This window comes from Dermacentor variabilis, chromosome 4, assembly GCF_050947875.1.
Source record: "Dermacentor variabilis isolate Ectoservices chromosome 4, ASM5094787v1, whole genome shotgun sequence".
Taxonomy (NCBI): domain Eukaryota; kingdom Metazoa; phylum Arthropoda; class Arachnida; order Ixodida; family Ixodidae; genus Dermacentor; species Dermacentor variabilis.
The window spans coordinates 118,132,747-118,156,266 of NC_134571.1; the positions used below are offsets into that span (position 1 = coordinate 118,132,747).

Consider the following 23,520-nt stretch of genomic DNA (forward strand, 5'->3'; position numbering starts at 1 on the left):
GCCGACGCGAGACGTGAAGCTCCGACAGCACTCCAGGGTTTGGGGCCAGGCATACTGCTGCGGCCTTGCTGGAGTGCCTGCAAAAGCCGGGTTAGGCTTTTCGCAACGCACTGTATTCGTGCTGAGAAGATAGATCAACGCGCGACGCGTGGGTGGCGCAGGATTGCGCTATTGCTTCGTAGAACAAAATTAAAAGCACTTTTGTTTATTTATATATTTGCTTAGTTTTGTTTTAAAATTTGCTGCCAGAATCGCGTGTATTAGAAAACGTCGCTTGCTCCAGCAACTGTATTTCGTGGGATGCTTAGTTTCATTTTAAAGGATTAGGAAACTGTCGATCGATCTTTTCGTAAATGTTTTACCAAGGACTAAACTACTACTTCGCAACTGTATTTTTTTTGCTATATGCCGCTGTCAGCTATGAAATTTACTTTTGACAGCATACATAAGCTGTTGCACTATGGTACGCATTGTACCCTGTGGAAGCTACTTATGTTTCCTGATTTTCTTTCTGTCTCCTTTTCGTGCTCATAAATAAAAATCCGAGGAGACCTGAGCGCTTTGCGAGTTGTGAATGCAAAAGCATTAACGTCCGATCGAACGCCGCTGAGCGGTCCTAATTACTGTTGTGAACTCCTCGCGGGCATGCGAGCGCGCTGAGACGCTTTTAATGAGCGTGCGGTCGTAGGTTCAGAACTCACTATCGCCACCGTTTTCGCGCCAGCGTAACTGTCCAGCTCTTCAAATCGGCACGTGTCTGTTTGAAGCCGCGAATCAAGCGAACGAGGAAGGCGCCTGGAGGTGAAGAGGATCGCGCGAGGACTAGAGAGCTTTAGTTTAGGGGACGCAAGTGGCTTGCGCACGCAAGAACTAGGGGCGCCGGTACTGCGCATGCGCAGTACCGTCGCCCCTAGTTCTTGCGTGCGCTTGCGTCCCCTAAACTAAATCTCTCTAATATGAAGGAGCGCGCTCAGCGCGCTAAAGCAGCGTGCGGCAAAGTAACGCCACGTAGAAGAATGTGTAGGTAACGTTGAGTGAAGTGGGGATGGAGAGACGAGGCGAAGCGTCGCGGAGGAGGAAAGTAAAAGGCGTGCTGGGTTGGCGCTCTCAGGCAGTTGCTACAAGTTTTCTTTGCCGTGCATACATACTGGGGTTCGTCTCGTGGTAACATCGATCTCCGCGCACCGTACGCTGTGTTTGCGAGTGAAAGCATGGTGACGGCGAGCCGATGATGGCGGCTCAACCTCACGTGCGCAAGGGGAGAAAGCGCACCGTATTCCGTCGCGCGCATGGCACCGGGTGAGGGAATGGGGGGTCGTTGTACTTCGGCGGCGCGCGTTTGCGCGGGCATCATGAAAGCGATCTGCAGGTTTTGGGGGCACAGTCTAGGTGGGCCGATGGCTCGGTGCTTTGCGCGCGCTGTGCTTCAACCACTCGGCTTGCGTTGAAGCGATAGACAGCGCGAAGGTCACTTCGCTCACTGCTGCTAAAAAAAAAATTATGGGTTTTTACGTGCCAAAACCACGATCTGATTATGAGGCACGTCGTAGTGGGGGACTCCGGAAATTTGGACCACCTGGGGTTCTTCAACGTGCACCTAAATCCAAGAACACGGGTGTTTTCGCCCCCATCGAAATGCGGCCGCCGTGGCCAGGATTCGATCCTGCGACCTCGTGCTTAGCAGCCCAACACCATAGCCACTAAGCAGCCACGGCTGGTACTCACTGCTGCTGCCGCGATTCCTCGCGCCAGTGTTCTGACAGCGAGTGTCCGCGGTCGTGGAGTGTGAAGTGTTCATGTTTGCCTGTGCGCGCTGACACCATGCTAGGTAATCTAGATAGTAAGCGAATGTTTACAACGGGACGTTCTATTCCAGCGGGTGCTGCGTATGGCGCGGCTGCGCGAGCTCTGTCTTGAATACGATATGCGATGCGGACAGTGTAAGCGTGTACGCGCACAGAGGGCCGATAGCGTCGTGTGCGCTGCATCACCATACGCTTGCGCGTCACTGGCGTTCACGAAGTGAAACGTCACTGTAAACTTTTTCTCTTTGGCGCGCGTTCCTCGGCGCGCTTTGTGCGAAAGGTTCTGCGACGCTGCGGCTGCTGCCGTTGCCTTGCCCCGCGCTATTACAGGTGCACGAATGGGGAGGGTGCATTGAACGGTACGGATGATGTCCGCGCGGTGGGCACGTATTGCTATGCGGCGGTAGACAGGACGTGAGCACCTGACGCTGAGCGTTCTGCCGGACAGTGCCGGTTGTCAGGCAGTTCGCAGTGCGTCGTGAATACTGAGAATGACAAAGAGCAGCGAGTTGATAAGATTTTGCGGTTTGGAAAGGTAGCCGTATAAGACACTGGCACTGAAGGAACGAAAAGAGCATTTAAAAAATAAAAGCGGCACGCCGTTTCTGTACCGTTCAAGAGCGGCCGTTTGCAATATCCATTCCGTTCCCCCTATAGTGTCCAAGGCTTCAGGCCTACTTTTTTTTCGGGTTTATTCTGATATTTCTATACATTAATTTATTTATAGGGCGCAGTTAGAACGCAGGCGAGAGTTTGAGCGGACAAGGAATGCACGGGTGACACAGGCTTCTGAGAGCGAGAGTGACGTGGCGTCGCGGCGATGCCCTCTCCACGCTGTACCTGATGCGCTAGGGAGGCAGCAGGTGTTCCCTTTCGCCCGCTCTGCTCCGTCGAGGCGCGCACGTGACGTCGCGTTGCAGCCACTGGGAATTTAGGGGCCGTTTTCGCTTGTCGAGACGACAGACACCGGCTTTTTCGCACAATGGGCCATTCGATGCTTTCGCATCAATAATGGACACAGTATGTGGGGGTCAGCCATAGCACGCTAACCTCGCAGCTTCCTGGTCGTTGCGATAATAACCGTAATCATGCTGTCAGCTTGATCGCTATAACAAGCGCTGACCAGAAGAGCGGCCAAAGCAATAATCAGCGAAAAGGGCGAAGTCGTGGACGCAAGTGTTATCACGGCTGATATCGCGCGCGCACTGTTCGCGAACGAGGGATGGACGTTGACCGGTCGCATTAGTGCCGGTCAATAATGGCCGAGTAATTGCTCTTCGGCGGAGCGGGCAAGGCCCGCCCGCGCACTGATTCTGTCCATCTACCTTTCAGCGGGCAGCGGCAGGCTGGTCGCCTGACCACTTTCCTCCCGCGCGCAGCAAGCGGCAGCAGGAGCAGTTTGCCAGTCGCTTTTGTTGTCGTTTGGATCACGCCGCGGAGCGCGTTGACGGACGCGGATTTTCGTGCACTTTGTCGCAATGCCGTGTCTCAAGTCGCGCACACAATTCTGAATAGTCGCAGAAAAGGAGCGGACCAAGCTACTGAAGTTCATCTCACGCCACGTCAATGAAGTAAAAAAGAAAATGCCGCCACCGCCACTTCTTTTCGCCCACGAGAGATGGCGCCACCAGTCCGGGCGCGCAGCGTGTCACGTGATCGTTGCCATAGCACACGCAGATGGGCAATCGTGCAGGCGGTGACGATGCGCTGGCGGGCGCTGTTGATACGGATACCTCGTGTGCAGTCAATCAGCGTGGGTTTTTGCAATGTTATGTTTGTGTGAGCGAGTGGGTCCGCCGAGGCGCGGCCACCCCTGATGCCTGACATCGATTGAGCCGTCCAGCGCTCCTCATCTTCGTGCGCGAGTTGGCGCGTGCGCTTCGAAATACCGTCTGGGGACGCGCGCGCGGAGTTGTGTCCCCGAGCCCTGGCACGACGGGCACCTTTCGTCTCCGGCGCCCCTATGCCGAAGAGGCGGGTCTGAACCATGGGCTTTCGTCTGATCGACGCCGCCAGGGCCAGATGGAAAAGGGTGGTCCAGAGCGGCACCCTGGCGCACTGCATTTTCTTCACGACAGCTTTCATTGTGAGTTGGGGTTTCCGCGTGATCATCATCGAACCGCGTACGCACGCATGGCCTATCTCGCGGCAGCTGCGCTAACTATAGTTTCCTCGACTCCCCCCGCCCCCCGGTTGCGTTTGTTATAGAGGCCGCTGCCGTGAACTGCACCGTGTGCGCGCAGCATTGAGGAACAGCGTGCATGCATGACTTGCGTGCAGAATGCGGCAGGCGCGTTTTGCGTAGCGGATAACCGAAAGCGTATAGCGTGGTGTTGATTCTTCGGTATGGTTAATTGTTCGGTGTTGTCGAAAGCTAGCCGTCGGCTGCATCGTGGGTTGCGCAAGACTGCGACGGGCTCAAAATAGCAACTTCCGTATGTTTCCGTAATTGGCGCCGTTCTTTTAAAGGGATGGTCTCGCAACAACACGTCGCGAATGTCAGAATGGCAGCACCATTTTAATTCGCCTACTCGAAATGTATCTATGGTCGCGTCTTTCGATTTCGTTCTTCAGCTGTAGTGATATATAGTGCTGCGGAACAATTCGTTCATTGACCAAAGCAGGCCTATCATGATTCGAAATACGATGACGCCGGCTGCTCGTTCAAGGCAGTTCAACACGCGTATGCGCTTGCAAATATACCTGTGTATAGTCGTTCCCGTGCCTCTTTCTGCGTAACATATTTGGTGGAGATGCTGTGTCCTCAATTTAGGTAACAATATTGTAGCCCGTTTATTCACCATTTCTGAATACGGCTCATGCTTTTTTTTCGCGAAATTGCACTATGCCGTTAGTCTACTAGAGCTGAGCAGGGGGTTCTCATCTTAAGATTCCAAGGTTTCTTGTTGTTAAGTACAGTTTATCTGTAACTTAGGCGCGGATGTTAAATAATGTGCCAGTTATGGTACCTCTATTGTAAAAGCCAGATAACGCCTCGCATTTCTCCTTAGTGAACGGGTAATTGGAGGTGCGGGCTCGCGCCTATCTCTAGATGAGCCGAGCTTGCAAGCAGCACCATAAAGATGTTTCATGGCAGCTCCGGTCATCTTGTGGATTGCAGCCAACTTCGCATTTGCGCAGATGTGGCCGTTTCGCGCTCCTCTACGTGTGGAACGGAGCCAGAAATGGAAGAGCGATGCTGCTTTCTTTCCTGTTTTGCTCAGCATGATTTCTTGTTTGGGCAGCTTCTGTGGGGAGAACTCTCCGTATGTGTGATGGCCTTACGCTTACATGTGATTAGCGTATTCGGTTATTCATGAATCATGCAAGTTTAAATTTGCGTACGTAGTCCAGAGATGCTGATGATTTTTTTTTTTCTTTTCCGAATTATAGGTTGTAGGTCACGTTTAGCCCTTACCTCTTCCGTATTTATTAAAGTGTTCATAGAGATTTAGTCATTCTAAGCGCTGCAGCTAAAGAAAAAAATTACAAATGTGTGTGCGTGATTTTTTATTTTTTTTTCATATTTGACATGAGCTTCAAATTTTTCATGAATGGGCCGCTTAGCATAGTGTCAACAGTACCATTTGGTGCACCACCAGGATCACATGCTTAATATTTTTGGAAAGAAAGAATATTTTATTTTGCAATAAACCTCCAGCTTCAGAAATTAGCTGCCGTGATCGCCGAATACACTGTAACTGATGTCACAAAACACTCCTTCAATTCATATGCAACTCTGGTCACTCATCATGCATATAACATGTTACATCATATGGCAGACCTTCGTCAAGATAACTCCTCATCCGCCCGAGTTCATAGATGCAGAACACCTAGCTTCTGTTATGCAACAGCATTAAAGCTTCATAAAGGGCTTGCACATGTCGTTACATATGCCGTATTGGAGCATCGTTTACAACTTTTTCAGTGCAGGTGGAAATGAGGTAGATGTGGATGGGCCAGATTAAGGTGCAGTATTTACTGCTAGTAGTACAATGCAGTGGCCATGACATCACCTACGCAGGCAACCTAGCTGTTGACACATGAAACCTTTGAATACAACAACTCTCTTATTGTGAAACCGTTGCATGCTCTTCACACAGTTGCCGGGATATTGTACTTTCCACTCCAGCACAGTGCATTTTCACCCTTGAAGCTGAAAGCAACACAAAAAGCATCAGGAATTGTGGCACATTCAAAATATCTTTCTTCATTTTCATGCTCTTTTGTGGCCATGACATCTGCATCAGAGTAAGCTATGAGCCTCTTTCAGCCAATAAAGAATATGGACGTTTACATTTATATACGTATGCGTGTATATAGACACAGATGCAGCACTGATAATTCTAATAATTTTACAGTGCCCACCTGATAATGTTTTTAATTGGTGAAATGTATATACTTTGATCACCAATATATATATATATATATTGCATAGTGCTAAGCTTATTGCAGACTGCTGCATTTATGATTCATTTGGGTGATGTTTCAGTTTGGCAAATCCTTTATTTTTACGAAAAACTAAACAGTGCAAAACACAAGGCACTGTGAAAGAGCAAGTAACAAATCCTGCTTGCAATTGAGATTTACTTTGTAATAACAGTGCATGTACAATGAAATCAGGCACATGTGCAAGGAGCAGAATAAAAATAAAGACATAAAAGGCATGGGTAACGTTCCCAGCCATCAAGGCATGCAACACCTTTGTTGCACGGCACAATCAGTGGTTCTTTGCATCACGCATTCTCATTAGTGCCATATGCTTCCGAGACAAGCCACGCATTTGTACTTTTGATATGATGTAAAGTCTTTTGTTTTATCAAACAATGCAAGTGTGACCACACTGTCAGTATCATAAAGACAAAACAAAGATCATCACATAGTTTCTTGGTCGGTGACCTTTTGGGCTCGCATGTTTTGACAGGAGATTAAGTGAGGACATCCCAGAAAAAAGAAAAAAAAAATTGCAAGATTTGGTTGTTCAGTTCAGCATGCAGAACTGTTTGTGTCATGTTCAGAGACAGTAGCAGATAAGTTTCTAACCAGATGCGGAATATGTTTCACTGGCCAAACAGTGAAGTATTCAATGAGCCCAAAATTTAATCGACTTGAAAAGCAACGTAATTGTTCTCTTGGCTTTTACAAGGTAAACAACTTGGTTGCAGTCCCATGTTTGTTGAGACAGACTTTATGCAAGCGCAAGAACAGGCGTGTGCAGCCTGTCGCAAACCATTAATTTTCCTGCATGGCGAAAAGGTTATGCAGCATGGCAGACTACCCAAATAAAGGGAACACCAAATTAGTATTTCGGTACTGATTATGGCCTAATTTTGACACAGAGGGCTTGGTAACAATTTATCACCTGTACAAGTGTACCAATGCATCACATCAAGCAATTTTTCCCTAGTTGATAAGTTTAAGTTATGCTGCCTTGAATACTACTTAAGAGTTCCTTTTAAGAACCGACATTATTGTATCTTGGCAACTGATGTTACCGATGCCTTTCGTGTTTTTGTTACCCTGTCATATAGTCAAACATCTGGTTATAATCAAGTCAGGTCCAGCACAAATTAGTTTCTCTTTATATCTGATATTCGTTATAAGCATATATTCATTACACACTGACCTTGGCCAGAAACATTTTAAGATATATTTCATTATATCCAAACATTTGTGGTATTCTTGTTTATTATATCGAATTTCAACTATTTTCATCCTGCTCCATGTACACACCATAACTTTTCGGGTTTACATTTTCACACTTCTTCCAAAATAATGTTTAGGTGTATGCAGCATTTGTTTTGTTTTCTTACATTGTCTTTTGTGGTTTGCACTGTTCAGGGCCAGTATAATGTAATGATTGTTTTAAAATTTCATTATAAATTTTTTTTCACACTTAATCAGTGGTTCCGCGTGCCGTTCCACCCATGTTATTTATTGTGATCAGCTGGCTGTGAATGCTGCATGATAAAAAGAAGGAATAGAATGGATCGCAAGGAATTCTTACATTATACTGGTCCAATTTTCTATGAATGTTAACCAACTCAAGCAGTTGGCAATTCTACTGAAACACTTTCTCTTGAGGCCCCTTGAGCCTCGTTAAAGAGAGGTTCCACACTGCTGACCTGTATTGCTACTTGTGTTATGACTCTGGCATTGACTGAACATTGCAGTAAATGATGACATCCCTTGCAATAGTTAAAAGGAAGTACATGAGGTTAAGCTGTATCAGTTAATTAGTTTCTGCAACAGCAAAGCAGCTGCTTTCTGCAAGAGGAGGACTGGTTCACTAAAAGGCTCAAAAATGAAAGATGCAAGGTTCCACACCAGCCTGCTTTGACAGCATCTCTTTGGGTCTAGTTGCTTGTCAATTAGTAGAGGAGGACTACATCGCTTTCAAAAACCTAAATAAAAGAAAGTACTATTTGCTCCACTAGTAATAAAACCTTTTCAACCAAATGAATGAAAATAGTTTTGAAAGAAAAATTTTACCACTTTAAATCATTTTGGGGTTACTCTCAAGTGTCTCTTTAAAGGGACACTAAAGTGAAAAATGATTTCTTCTGCATCAGTAAGTTACCATTCTACAACACCAAAAACACCACTTTTACTACGATAAGACGTTTGGTAAACCAGAAAAAGCGCAAGAATGAAATACGGGTGGCGACGCCTACTTAAGTTTCCGCACCTGGGGGCTGTGATGTCTTGGATTTTGAAGGCATCTTCTAAGGCCAACTAATTATATATAGCGGTACAGATTGACTACATTGTGTTCTAAAGGAGCCAAATATTAAACATGGCAACTTTCGGGAACTTTTATTCTGCCAACGCGGCCCAAATATGAAAACATACACTAGAATCCCTGACGTCACATTGACGTACCGGTGCTGGGGTTTCGGCGCGAAGTTCAAATACTAATACTTGGACTTCCATTTTCTCATCTAATAACCAGACAATTTTTTTGAAATGACTGCCTGAAGGGTTCTCAAACAATGCTTCATTAGTCTAAAATGATTTATTGTTTCCCTTTAGTGTCCTTTTAAGCAACATGTGACAAGCCGTAGCCAAAAAATTGGTACTTGGAAAGACACCAACAGAAAGTATGAAGCATATTAGAAGTTTGAGTGGGCTGTTTTCTCGTCTTGTGTGGAGATATCCGAATCTCGTGGTTGCCTTCAGCAGCTCTTTGTGACTAATCATTGAACCCCAGGTGATGCATCCTTGCACGTGATTTTGACAAGAGATAACAAGATACCAAAGTGTGCCTAGTGATAACTTCAGAGACAACTATACCCGGACTACAGTCAAGCACTGACAGCAGTCATCAGTGTCGGATGTTGTTTGCTCAAATTGTTCAGAAATGTTTGAAAACATGTTTGGTACATTTAATTACACAGGCCCAGTCTGCTCCAGCCAAGTATGATTAGTGATGTCACTGGTAAATCACTGGTTATATTTCACCTAACACCCTCGGTATATTATATTAATGCACAGGAAATAGGAAACTGCACACTTATAATTGTTAATGCTGAGGTGTTCCCATATACTTAGATACCATGGGCCAGCTTTTTGTTGCCAGTTTTCTGATTGAAGTTATGACAGAGATATCTAGTAGATAAGTGAGAACTATGACGCCAGGTGTTATCCAATTTTGCAGTTTGCCGGAGCATGATTTTTTGACAAAATTTGAAAGCCATGTGATTTGGGTTTGTTGCCTTGCATTAAAATTATTGCCTTCAGGCTCATTCACACAAGTTGAACGATGACCAGCCCTTCTGGCTGTACAATGTTCAAGCACAGTGATGATGAGCCACAAGTTCTTGGCAGCCTGTCAGCAGCCTGCAATGTTCTGCTTTTGAGATGTGCCAAATTCTTGGTGTTTGTGTGGTGTTAACGAAGTCGCACCGTTTGTTGTTTCAATGCAGCTTGCGGGCATTGCGGTGGTGGTGGTGTCAGTGATGCTTCTGCTGGACAGTAGCAAGTACCTGGCCAGTAGTGGGGAGAACAACCAGGACAGCCAGCTGTACTTCTCCGTCATCTACATCCTACTCGGCGCAGGCTGCTTCATGGCCATTGTTGGCTTCTTTGGGTGCTGCGGAGCCCTGAGGGAGAGCCCTTGCATGCTGTGCACTGTGAGTACTTTGCCAGCGTCGAGGAAGGTGTTCCTCCTCCTGCTTGGCTTTAAAAGATACTGAATTAAGGTCTGAAAACCACAGCAGTGGAGTGGTGGGGCCAGCGTTTACAATTACTATATCAGTTGTGGTTTAAATAACAAAGGCAGGTATGACCGACTCCTTCTGGTTTGTTGCTCTGTTGGTGCAGCTTAAGTGTTGCACAGAGGCAGCATTTTGTGATGCACTTTAATACAGTGCATTGCCTCCTTTTTTCCCCTCTGGGATGGCACGGCAATCCGTCGTCTGTTGCTGTTATCCCAAGAGCAGCAGTGCGTGCCGTGCTTTGCCCAAACGTTGACAGATGGCATTGTTGTTCCTTTCAGTAGGACAAGTACATTCTTGGTCCCACCTCACTGCAGAAGATGTGCAAGTCTGATTTATCCTGAATGAAATAGGCATCTGCAGCACCCAACCCTCGTTTAAGAAAAAAAAAAAAAAGTGCCGCCAATGCCGTTTCTATGTGAAATTGGAGCGTGGACCAGCCAGTTGTATTGACGGAGGAGCCAAATATAGACCACTCCATAGAGAGTGGTCTACATCGAGAGTGTTCGTCCTGTCCGGACTATTGCGTGCCAGTGCAATGCTGATGTGCTACCGCTCTTGCAGTGCTTTTCTGTTGAGTGCTCGCTCATGTTCACAATAACAGTCCAGAGTGCGTTATGCCGATGCACAGGTAGCTTGCATTGGAAAGGTCTGCAGTTTATACAGGTGATGGGCCACTGATAGCAAGCAGATAGATACCAGAGAGTTTTATTCTTAGGCATGCTTCCAAGCATTCTTCAGCAGTTAGCCCAGTTTGCATGCATCCAGGCACAGCCACGTCATTTTGTCAATGTGTGACAGTATCTCGCTGTTGTTTCTCACACTCATTGTCCCCCTGTTCTCTTTGCAGTTCTTCATATTCTTGGTGGTCATCATTGCTGCCGAAGTAACTGGTGGCTTCTGGGCCTGGATGAACCTGGAGGGTGTAAGTCTTGCACGAAGCGCAGCATAAGCTTGTGACTTGGTGATCGTGACACTAATGACATTAATAAAATCGAACATTGCCATTATAATTATGTTGCATCCAGCATGAAAATAGTTACATTTATTATATCTGATGTTCGTTATAAGTGCACACACTGATATTTGTTTTAAAAAAGAAGGAACAATATATTCGTCATTGCGTCTATGCAAAAAGAATTCAAGCATATGTAATGCCTCAAATAGGCTATCAGATGGTCTCCTGCCAGTTTTGATGGCCTGTTAGAATAATTGTCATCACAAAAAAAAAAGAACTAAGAAACAACCATGCTAATAAATCCGCACCGTCTAAGCTCACCAAGATGTTCTTTTGAATTGCGTTTGATGATCTGTTGGTGACTTGCTGTGCCAATATGCAGCATGTGAACAACGCTAAATTACAAACAGGTGTTGCGATGCCGTTAAAATGTAACGGCACGATTTGTTCTATCACACAAGATTGGCATATTGTTTTGCCAGCTACAGGTCAGCCAAGCCGTCCAGAATGTTGTTTCAAGTTGCTAATTAGACATTTTGCTATCAGAATACAGTAGAACCTCATTCGCACATTCTGAAAGAAATGCAACAAAAAACTCACTAACTGGGAAATGTATGACCCAAAGTCACTAGAAAAATTGGACAGACTCAACTGTAGTTACCACCTACACAATACGAAGCATTGTGCGAAACATTTCAGCGCGAGGCACCAATGGACACATGGCGAGCTGGCGGGGCCTGAGTGGCAGGTCCACAATGCACGTAGCCAGTTTTGCGGCTTCAGCAAGCTTACGTTTGCACACCTCAAATTAGGCTTGGGCCATTAGGTTCTTCAGGCTTGACATTTCAGCGGGAAGTTTTGCCGTGCCAACTCGGTGAGAATAATTGCAGCCCGAGATGCACTTTGTCGGTTTCCTATTGCTTCGTGCTTTAAGAGGGGCGACAGGAAGCTGAAACAAGATAGAGCTGGTGGGCAATGCTGCTGTTGGTATGTGCACCTCTCGCATTAGCATCGCAGGGTGCCTAACGACTGTTTTGATTGCTGTTTTGGAACTATGTCCTTACGACGTTATACTTGGCTTAGACTTTTTATCGTCCGATTAAGCACTCTTTGATTGCGCGTCTAGTGTCATTCAGCTCGAACTGCCCCACAGCTGCTATAGTGCACTAGTCACACAACCATGGTTATGCTCTCCCGCCTGTCTCCTCAAGCCACTACGTACGTCACTCTACTGTCGTTCCTATCTGTTCCTGAGGGTTTCTATGTACTATGTCCCACCGCTGACATACTGCTTGAAAGAAATTTGGCCGTTCCCCATACGGTGCTCACTGTTACAGGCAATCAGACTTCGCTCCCTCTCCTTAATTTTAACTGCTCGACTCAAATTCTCTCCAGAGGCATGTCTTTGGGTGACATCTCACCTGTGAACGATTGCGAGATATCGGCTGTTGACGCCGAAATTCCATCGCCCTCTGCAGGAACCTCTGATTCGTTGTCTCTCAAAGACAAAATTGGAAAGATGATTGCACCTGATGTTCTTCCGGCACAAGCCGCTGACCTTCACCGTCGTTTGGAAATTTACCGCGACATTTTTTACCTAGGGGGCCATCCTTTAGCCCAGAAGTCAGTGGTCACTCATTGTATCTACAACGGAGATGCCAATTCGATATGCCACTGGCCGTACAGTGTTTCATATGCTGAACGGCAAGTGATACAACGAGAAGTCAATAAGATGTTGACTAAAGGGGTTATCGGCCCATCTTGCAGTCTGTGGGCATCCCCTGTTGTCCTTGTCAAGAAGGATGGCAGTTGGCGCTTTTATGTGTATTACAGACACCTCAACAAAATCACACGCAACGATGTCTACCCCTTCCCGCATAATGATGGCGCCTTGGACTGCTTGCACGGAGCCAAGTACTTCTCCATGATAGACCTCTGATCGGCTATTGGCAAATCTCGGTAGATGACCTGGACTGTGAGAAAACAGCCTTCGTAACACCTGATGGCCTCTGCCAATTCAAGGTTATGCCGTTCGGCCTTTGCAGTGCCCCGGCTACTTTCGAAACAATGATGGGCTCCTTACTTTGCTGCTATAAATGGTCCCCGTATCTTTGTTATCTAGACAATGTCATAGTCTCTTCACCAACTTTCACAAGTCATCTAACACGTTTGCTGTTTCATCTATAGTCATCTATTGCTGTTTCCCGACGTGCCACTTGCTATTGAACTCATCCAAGTGCCACTTTGGATGTCATCAAATTACCATTCTTGGCCATCTCGTCAGTGCTGCTGGCGTTCAACCGGACCCTGACAACATTCGCGTTATCCAGAACTTTCCTCTTCTGTCTTTCGCTGCAGACGTAAAAGGCTTTGTTGGGCTATGCTCATATTTCCGTCATTTTATCGAGAATCATCATTAACATTATCACCAGCTTACTTAAAAAGGACGTTGCTTTCACATGGGGCCTTGCTCAAACCAAAGCCTTCTCTGCCTTCGTACGCTTGCTCACGGCTCCCCCATTGCTGGCTCATTATGATCCATCTGCCACCACTGAACTTCACACGGATGCCAGAGGCCATGGAATTGGAGCTGTACTTGTTCAGTGGCAGCGTAATGCAGAGCACATAATTGCATATGCGAGTTGCCTGCTGTCACCCGCCGAGAAGAATTTTTCAATTACCGAATGGGAGTGCCTGAGGTTAGTTTGGGCAGTTGTTAAATTCCTCTGCTACTTGTACGGCTACACATTTTCCGTGGTTACCAATTGCCACGCCTTGTGCTGGCTCTCCTCGCTTAAAGACCCTACTGGATGATTGGGTAGATGGGTGCTATGGCTCTAAAAATATTCATTTGCTGTTTTATATAAGTCAGGCCGTTTGCACAAGGACGCCGACGGCCTCTCCCTTCATCCTGTTGTCTGTCCTGAATATGATGCGCATGATACCAACTCTTACATCCTGGCCATTTCTGATCTGCACAACACCTGCACTGAACAACAGCGTGATGACTGTATTTGGCGCGAGCAAGGCACGTCCCTGGTGCCTTTTCTTGTTCAAATGGTATTTAGCCGCCTGAAAAATGATCATACAATTGCAGTTTGGTGATGTACTGAATGTTATAGGGCCAAAAGATCTTATTTTCTGGGAGCTTACTAACCATTAAGAAATCATAACTGTATTGGGTAACTTATTGTGTTCTCGATTGCAAATTTTGGCATTGACAAATCGTATGAAATGGGATCGTATCAACGAGGTTCTACTGTACGTAACTTGGAACTGCTGAGCAAACAAATATTCGCTTTGATGTAACCTATAGTGTCTCAGATCCTGCATTTTCAGTCTCATTGTAGTAGTAGAATACTCATTGATCTAAAGTATCGCCAGTGAAATGTTATGCTTAGTTTATCACAGAGGGTGCTACAACAGGATTAGCCAGAACCATGCCGGTGTTGTGCACTCGCAAATCTGACTCAGATCTGGAATGGGAAAGCACAGTTTGTGCAGGAAAGTAGCTCCGACACACCAACCATGTCCATTGACCATGCTGCTGAGGCAGTCGCTTCCCGGCGATCAAACTTGGCAAAAGGCTACCACCACGCACGAGCTAGGGGTGAGGTGTGGGAAGGCATCTCAATCCTCGCAGTGCGCAAAAGCCAAGGCAGATGTTGCATGGTTACATCAGAAAGAAAAGTAACCAAAAATTGGCAGCATGCTAATTGTATCATGGAAACGAAAATGGATACAAGGTCAACATTGAAAAAACTTATAGCCCCATTGAGCACAGTAATGGAACAATGTGAATGAGTAGGATGTGCATGTAGCAGTGAAGCCAGAACAAAACACACTTGAGCAAAAGAAATGATGCTACATAGCTCTTTTGATACAATGCAATGAAGAAACGTTGTGTGGGCAACCTGCTCAGCACCCAAGTAGTTTTTCCCAGAGTATGGTAAAAACAGTTTTGGTAGCCGTAGCTTTAGCCATCCTTCATCTATTTTCCAGTGATTGTGGCTGCCCTTTGCGACTTGTCCTTGCAGTTTGAGAAAGCAGTGAAAGGCCAGGTGCAGCACATGATGCACAAGGACTACTCTGTGTCCGACGTCATCACCAAGACCATCGACACCATGCAGCATGATGTAAGCACGCAATAAACCTTTTCTTGTTGGTCTTGCGCATTGGGCGCACGGTAGTGGCTGCCACCAGCACGGGTGCTCCATAATTCGATGAGCTCTATGGCCTTGGCCAGTCAACACTATAATGGTGTAAATTCAACGGTCGTGTGCGCTTTAGAAAATGTTGTGGTCTGTTTGTTTTTTTATTATTATTACTTTGCTAACAAAATCTGTGCGGAAGATAGCACGCCACAAGTATCTGAAATTTGTACTGTTCTAGAATGCAAGCAATGATTTCCCAGTTGAAATAAGGGTTCTCAACCAAGTATGACAGGAACAAGTGAAATGTATGGAACAATTGGGGCCTGAAGGCTAGCGACAATTGCAGGAAAACTGTGAAATACATCAGTGATTTCATCCTTTGGCACTGTACTGAATGTGACACGTTGCAGCCTCCTGGACCCTGCTGTTTTTCTAAGGTTTCCTGCTCTGAATTTAACCATGACTTGTGGGTGTGATTGACTCACTGATCTTCAGTGCTATCTTTTCTTAGTTGGCAGTCTTAATTTTAGCCTTTGTCAAGCTCTACTACAGCCTTTCACTTTCGTAGTGGTTGGTGGTTAGATTACCATTGGTACCAGCAAAATCAGTAGCTGCGTGTTATTCAACATTGTCATCATCTGTGTCGCATTCTTAGTTTGTTGGTATAATTTACCAATAAGACATTCAGTGCATTAACATTACAGCCTATGTGATATGAAAATAGCCTTAGTATTATAGCACATTTATTTATGTTGTGGTAGGGCATTTCTTTGCATGCAGGGTTGGCGAGTTTCGATTTCCTTTGAGCAAAAAGTATGTGCTCTTACTTAGACCCAATATAATCCCAGTGATATGAATAACCTCAAACTTGCTTTACACAGGCTTGTGGCCATGTCATGCATAGTGATAGGGGTCATGTCGTGCATAGTTGAGGCACTATAACATATAGACTGGAACAAATAAAAATGAAGCATCATTTCCTATATGCACTTTTTATAGGTACGTTTCAAGAAGGAAATAGGACCTGTGTGAAAGAGTACCAGAGCAAAAACTAAAATACTCTTATCCTTTCTTTCAAATGGGTAATGGAGCATATACATTGTCGATGGAAAACTACACCAGTACTCTCTCTCACACGAACACACACACACACACCTACGCTGGAACTGCTCGTAAGAGCAGATGTTGGACATATTTCCAGCAAAGACAGCCAGTCAATGGCAAACAGCACTTACGAACAAAAGAAAAGTTTTGTGATAAATTTGTCCCCTGTGTATTTTCATAACGAAAGTGATGACGCATCAGAACAGCACAGCAAGCATTGCGAGAAATGACTGTAAAGGGAATGTGCTGCACGGGTGTTGGGCCCGCACGGCAGTGAAGATCGCACCATTTCGTCGAAAATGGCCACATGGCTCCCACAAAAAAATATGCCTACTGCTATCAAAAAGGCACAGTATCAAAATAGATCTCCTTTCGGTTCTCGTGTAACAGCTGTGTGAGGAAAATCTAATTAGTTGAAATAGAATGTGGCGTGTCTCAGCAACACTTCCCACAAAATACATTCCTGGCATCATCAGCTAAATTTCAGAATGTTTCAACCATCTAGTCTTGTTCCAGCGTGACACTTGCCCCGAAGTGGCCGTACCTTATGAGACTTTGCTTTGTTGTATTGACTGTGTTGTACTGACTGTGCTGAGAATGTTGTAAAAAAACAACTCATTACGGTTGCATGCAACCCAAGCACACTGCAAAGTGTGCTGCTCTTATTGCCGATCAATGCCCTACAAAGCTGTGCTTGTGGAATGTTTCTGCATTCATACTACGCATTTTAAACTGTGCTTTAGCATAATCAGACCAAGAACTAGATGTATTGGCTGTGCCTTCGTTGGCACAAATTCCAAGCAGTTCTTTATTTCTTCATTTATATTATTTATTCGTACTGTAAATGTTTGGGTAGAACAGCATACAATCAGTATTTGCAAACAATAGGAAAAAAAAAAAAAGAACAACCGAATAATTACTGCACTCACTGGCAGAACATATATATAAACTTCTGCAGAAGCCAGGTGAGCAAGAACACATACACAACAGATGTAATGCATCCAGTGTAAAAACTAGAGAAAAACGAGAACTGTGCAAGAGGATTAGCCCTTTGAGGGCTTATTTTTTTAGCCATATGCGACCGCCCAGGGTCGATTTTCTTTATTGCAGATTCCAATTCCTCTTGGCGACTTATATTGAAAAAAATTTACCGCAATTTTTGTAGGGTGACCGTAAAGTGAGAAAAAAATATTTTGCATTGGTATATATGTACTCTTCATTCATGAATAACAATAAGGAAGGAAATAAAATTATAAGAATTAAAAAATTTTAATTAAAAATTGTTATAGTTCAAGGCTTTGAAAATGCGCACACGAGAATATTTCGCAAGACTCAAATGTTCCTGCTCTTACACTAATATGTACATCTATAGCATAATCGAACTGCGTAGGTGCGCGCACTCAAGAGAACTCTGTGGTTGTGTGCCCGTCAAAAAAGCAAAACATGGGACAAACTTCCACTAATCTTCATCTTATCGCCAACCAGAGGCAATTAGTATTCGCGAGCTTCCAAAAAAAAAAGAAGCAACGGAAATGCATGCTTGGCGGCACCCTTACTATGCGCACCCCTGTGAGTGCTAAACGAGCGAGAAACAAGCAGTCGCCCTTTGACCGATTAGTACCGAGATAGCCATCAGTTTTGCAAGTGAAAGAAGCCAAAACCGCCCGCGGAACTAAACCCAAACCGCTGCCTGCCTGCGCACGCGCCAATGCGTGAGTGGTATTATATAGACATACGGGAGCAAACTAGCTCTAGAACAAACCATGCAAGGAAAACCGAGAGAGGAAGGTGCGCAAAAAAAATTCGCAGTATTCCCACATAGTGGCAGCACATGATAGAAAAGAAAAAGTGAGGAAATTGGCGTGCTTTTTAAATGTACAGACGACGCTGTAAGTATACGGCATCGACCATTTTGGACTTGTTTGCGGTGCCATACATTTAAGTCATGGACTCTCAAAGGGTTAACAACATGTCCTACATTTCAGCAAAATCACATTTTCAGTCAAGTAAGCACACATACAATGAAGATATGCAACAGATATATGGGCATTACAATAAAACAAAAATGAAGTACTGAAATGGTAACAAAGAGTAGATGAAATACAGCCTAACCCGTTTATAAGGAACGTGGTAGTTCTGCAAGAAGTGGTTGTTATATCAGTAGTTTGTGATACATGGACTCTCCCTAAAAAAATAACCGCACTGAAGTTGGCGTCAGCAGCTGCAATTCAGCAGCGCTTTGGTCCGAAAACCAGATTTTGGTATCATTTTTGTTCCTGCACCTAGCTGCATATTTCAGTTAGAAATGTGCGTCTGATGAACGAAAAGCGGCGTTGTATAGCTGTTTCGAAACGGCGCATGGTTCTGATCACCTGTAATTCCAGAAATACAAGCATAGCCACATTTTTTTTATTCAAGAGGTTGTAGTATATTTTACTACCAGCAGTACTTGACCATATTCTGTAAAAAGATCAAGCCATTATAGCTGGCCGGAACGTAAACTTCGGAAACTGCTTCGGCATGGTGCTGCCATTTGGCAAAGGTCTTGGACATCGGGGTCGCCAAACTACAACTACACGTTAGCCACATAAGAGGCATGAAATGTTGCTATGTTGCTTTGGGCAAAAAAAAAGAAAGGAAAAGAAGAGATCTTTGAAAGGTAGACCGTTATCAGCAATCGGAACAGTGTAAATGAAGCATCGCCGAACCGTGATCTCCTGATAATGCCATAGTAACCGCCGACCCTTTGCAACATTGCTTGGCAGTAGCATGCCAACTCAGGCCACACGGATATCGACAGTAAAGACAGGAACACATGAGCGGATGTTGATCCCATGGTGGAAGTGTTCATTATAACAGCACAGCGATTTTTTAAAAAAGTTTGTTATATCTGGAAGCAGTTTCAATAGGCAGGGTTGAAAAATCGCAAAGGCACTGAAATGTGCTTGCTATAACTGATAGGTCATTATGTCTGGGATCATTACATGTGGGTTCGACTTAGCCTAGAGCAGTCGGCTCACGCTGCTGCGCTTGTGTCTTACATATCTGCTTTACCATCACAGAAATAATCTGTCATCTTTTTCACGAATGAATCTACAGGCTGCACTGATGTGCCCTCGGTCGAGCAGCTTGTTCCTTGTTTCTGGTACAGATGGGAAAAAAGAGTGCCTGAACATTTCGCAGCTATAGAGTTTGGCAACGCATGACATTTCCCTTTCTTGATGTTGAAATAGACTTCCTGGACATAAGCTTAGAGCAAAACGAACAAATCTTGATTGACGTTGAAAGCGTCAGACTTAATGTTACCATCTCTCGGAATAAGTGGTGATTTGATTTGGCTCACTTAAGTGTGCTGCAACCATCTGCTATACTGCGACAGTGCTGACAGGCCAATAGTGGCGAGGTGCTTAGAGTAATAAATTGAGCATAGAACAGGAGAGCACGGCACATATGTCGCAACTCTTTTTTCTTTCTTTCAATTGAAGAGATTTACAGCAGGCAGGTTTGTGGCGTCGTCCAGGTTGTGGATGATGATTCAGGGGAGAAGGTGCTTAAAGAAGCCTACGTCAAGTTTTATGCGAAGCCACTTCTTCGTTGGTTCAAAAGGACCGGACAGTCACTGGCAAAAAGTCGAAACAGTAAAAACAATGTACGGGTGACAATGCATGCAGCCGCATAGCGGAAATGCTAGTCTGCGTGCACACAGTGGGCATGGCAGCAGTTGAAAGTGAAACGAAGCCATCATTCTGCTGCCGAATCGTCTGAGGGGAATACGACAATGTGTCTATCTATCGTTTGTGATGGTTTGCAGCCAAGTTGACTGCACACCAGTTTTGTCTCCAAGACAAACATTTATGAAGGAAATGCTGAACTGGTACAGTCCATGAGAGTATGAAATATGAATGAAGGAGATCATAAGGCAGAGCCCATCAGAAACATTCTAATATTAACTTGACACATGCACCAGCTCGTATGAGTGCTGATAAAGTTGTCACTGTCTTCTCGCCTGCATTGTAGAAATGGACTTTTAGAAAACCACAATCTGGGCAAGTTGGTGTGTCATTACCTTTGAATGTATGCCAACCAATACACAAGCCAGTAGACAAGGAATGGAACAAAGGCAGCCGTACACTAGCACTACTTGCAACTGCCAAAAATTTAATCAAGGAAATCTGAAGAAAGAAAAATGTGTATATTGAGGGACGGAACCTGCGGTGAGTGAGCAAATGGCTGTAAATGCAACATTTACTTCATTGAGTTTGGTCGTTGGCAGTTAGTTTGGTAGTTGTGGGCAGCACTGGTGTACATCTAACTGTTCCACATCCGTTTTCTTTTTTGTCTGTTGGCTCCTATGGATTAGAGCTCTGGAACGTGGTTGAATAGACCATTAGCATCATGTATGGAATCTTTAATACAAGTTTGGAATTGAAAATCTCTGTAGTGCCTCCATTTAATGGGTTCCTTCATGCTTCTGTCATTCATGGCACTCACCTGCGTTGGCACCTTCCTTCAGCTGCGCTGCTGTGGAGTGGAGGGCCCGCAGGACTGGGCCTCAGCCCGTATCAACCAGAAGCCATCGGAACAGGGAGGCATTGTGGAAGCTGGTGTTGAGGCTGGCATCCGGGCTCTGGGGATATACCAGGTGCCAAAGTCATGCTGTGTCGAGGAGGATTCGGCCTCCTGCGAAGTCAATCGGCAGTTTGGCGGAGTGGGGGTGCAGCTGCATGGCCTGCACCCACAGGTTGGCATCACCCCATTTCATTTTGCAGGCATAAAACCTGCAAGTGTGTTTTCCCATGCACCTTGTTTAACCTGTAAAGTTGTGCCCACTTACAACAAACACCACTACGGTCGACTCTCATTACAACGGACCCTGATAATTCGGCAAAAACCGTCTGTTTTATCCAAAGTCCATAATATCCGAAATGCCTCGCTTCCGAAACTTTGGTCACAGTGTCTAACAACTTTATTGCAAAGAGTGAGTGACGAACGCTCAAAGTAGAAAACGAGCAAAGAAAGTTGCAGTTTCGCCAGAAAGGCGAGGCATCGATTGCGATAGCAAATTAAGCAAAATAAGTGCAGCAGCAGCCACAAACGAATTGACCTTCGTGCTGTCTCTCGCTTCAACACGAACTAAACGTCGAAAGCACAGTGCATACAAAGCTACCGGCACTGGGCGCCCTTTGTCCACATGGCAGATTGATTTCAAGATACGACACCCACGCCGTATGCAGCAGCCACCAGAGTAGAACCCCTTCTCTCTCAACCCCCTCCTCCCTCCCAGACAAAAGAAGACTGAGCATTTCCTCCCGCCGTCCTCTCTCTCGCGCACAATATTTAGCCGTGATCGTTGGCTGACCCTCGCAAGTGACCCCCTACACAGCAAAAGTATGTTTTATAAGCACGATCTCGGGGAAAAAAAATTGCTGCTGATTTTGTCCAATGTAGCCAATAGCTTGTTGTAGCACGGTCCGTTAAATGCAAACTTCGTTGCATTAATAAAATAGGTAGAACGAACTAAGGCTGAAATATAGTCCATTATATCTGAAAGTCTGTTGTACGTGGGTCCGTTGTAATGAGCGTAGACTGTATCATGCAGGATGCATTTGTTATAGCTGAGTGTTCGTAAAACGTTGACACGTAAGAATAAGCCAAGGAAATGGTAAAAGCAGAGTTCCTCAATACTTTTGCTGGTCATGAAACTCCCCCGAAAGTTCGAATATAGGGACAAGAGTGGCCGCTAGAGGCGCCCTCGCCATTCAGGGGGCATCGTAGTGAATCTGGCGCTGGCACTCTGCAGCCTACGACGGAACTGAAAAATGCGAATAAATATATCTCCGGAGTGATACTACTGTGAGAAGGATGTGTGTCCGGGCAGATGAAGGCACAGACAAAAATGAAACTGTTCATCCGCGCACTAGCGGCTGGCGAGTCCGGTAACACTCGGCAAACACGCACGCAACCGACTGCGCAGCAAACCAGCGGTCCTCGCTCGCGAAATATGAGTCCCTATTACAAAAACAAATAAGACAGGCACCAGCATGGTATGTGCTGGCTAGTATTTAAGAGACAGAGACCACCTGCCGGTCCGACGGAGCGGGGCTGGCGTGTCCGTTTTCCGTTCAAGGTACGAGGCGCAGTGCGCATACACGCACCGGCAATGGGCGCAGGCGCCCCTGGCTATGCCTGCTCGCATGGAGACGGGTCTTGTGGCAGTGCTCGCACTACTTGAAGGAAATCTGGGTAAACGACGATTAATGGGACTTGGTATTAAATCTAGCTTTGGAACGAGAATTTCGGTGGCAATAATAGCATGTTATTTATACTATGCAATATACAATGTTGATAAAATGTTTTTTTTACTAAAGCATTTAGTGCAAATTTCAGTAGCCGATCCACGGCCCTTTTAAGACTCGGACTGGCCTTAATGCATCCCGAAAGTGCAATGGTTACAACTCGCGACCACACCTGTCCTCAATTTTCTACATAGACGCTTAGTTGTAAACATTTGTTTTCCATTTTATTCAATGTATTTCTTCATAACTACAATTGGTATGAATGAAGCAGTGATGCAAATTCCGCAATAAGCAATTAAGACCAAGTGCTGTTTCATGTGAATTTCTTGCTTTCTTGTTTGTTTTTTTTTACTGTCAGTGCCTTCATTCCACATCTGCCCTTAAGGTTGTTTATAAAGTATTCTGTAGTTTTCATTCTTTTATTCTGGTTTTTATTGCAACTGGTATTGATAATTTATCAATACAATCAAGTAATTCTTAATTCTTCTTCATGGCCGAGACCATCGTTAATAAGGTCAGAACCGTTTTCAACGTCAAAGATGAAGAAAGTGGGAACAATAGTTTTATTCATGAGAACAGGACAACAATTTCTAAAGCAAAAAATCCCACAAATCTTCACAAGCAATCCCACAAGCTTCAGTTGACAGTGCTGAAGTCGTTGCTCCAAGCAATGGCTATGAGAAGCTGCATACAGCTGCATACAGCTGCCTCCGTTTGACAGGCAGTGTCTACACGTACGCTTTCGTTCACCCTGATGCCTACGAAAAAGAATAAAGCAAAAATTTCACTCATAGATATCCCGTGTGCCATACATGCAATCAGCAAGCAATCAACAAGGCACACGCATGTCAACTTTCATTACCTGCGCCAGTCTCCGTTACATCTGCGCCCGTCGAACTCGAGCACATCGTCGCTGCGGCGCCGGAGCTCTTCAGGTCAGCTGACGGTTCCCGGCGACGCTTGGTAGCCTTAGGCTGTCGAGGCGAG

General features: G+C 45.3%; 1 protein-coding gene across 2 annotated transcripts in view; it reads left to right on the forward strand.

Moving 5' to 3' along the window:
• Positions 1-23,520, forward strand: part of LOC142579677 (CD9 antigen-like) — a 111,494-nt gene that overhangs the window by 75,778 nt on the left and 12,196 nt on the right. The window contains exons 1-5 of one of the 2 annotated variants that reach the window (XM_075690116.1): positions 3,475-3,891; positions 9,731-9,937; positions 10,872-10,946; positions 15,017-15,115; positions 20,751-20,978. In XM_075690116.1, the coding sequence (XP_075546231.1) occupies positions 3,793-3,891; positions 9,731-9,937; positions 10,872-10,946; positions 15,017-15,115; positions 20,751-20,978 (708 nt within the window). In that variant the 5' untranslated portion in view covers positions 3,475-3,792. Of the gene's footprint in view, positions 1-3,474; positions 3,892-9,730; positions 9,938-10,871; positions 10,947-15,016; positions 15,116-20,750; positions 20,979-23,520 lie in introns of those variants that run through there. The other variant, XM_075690119.1, reaches the window with a different exon arrangement.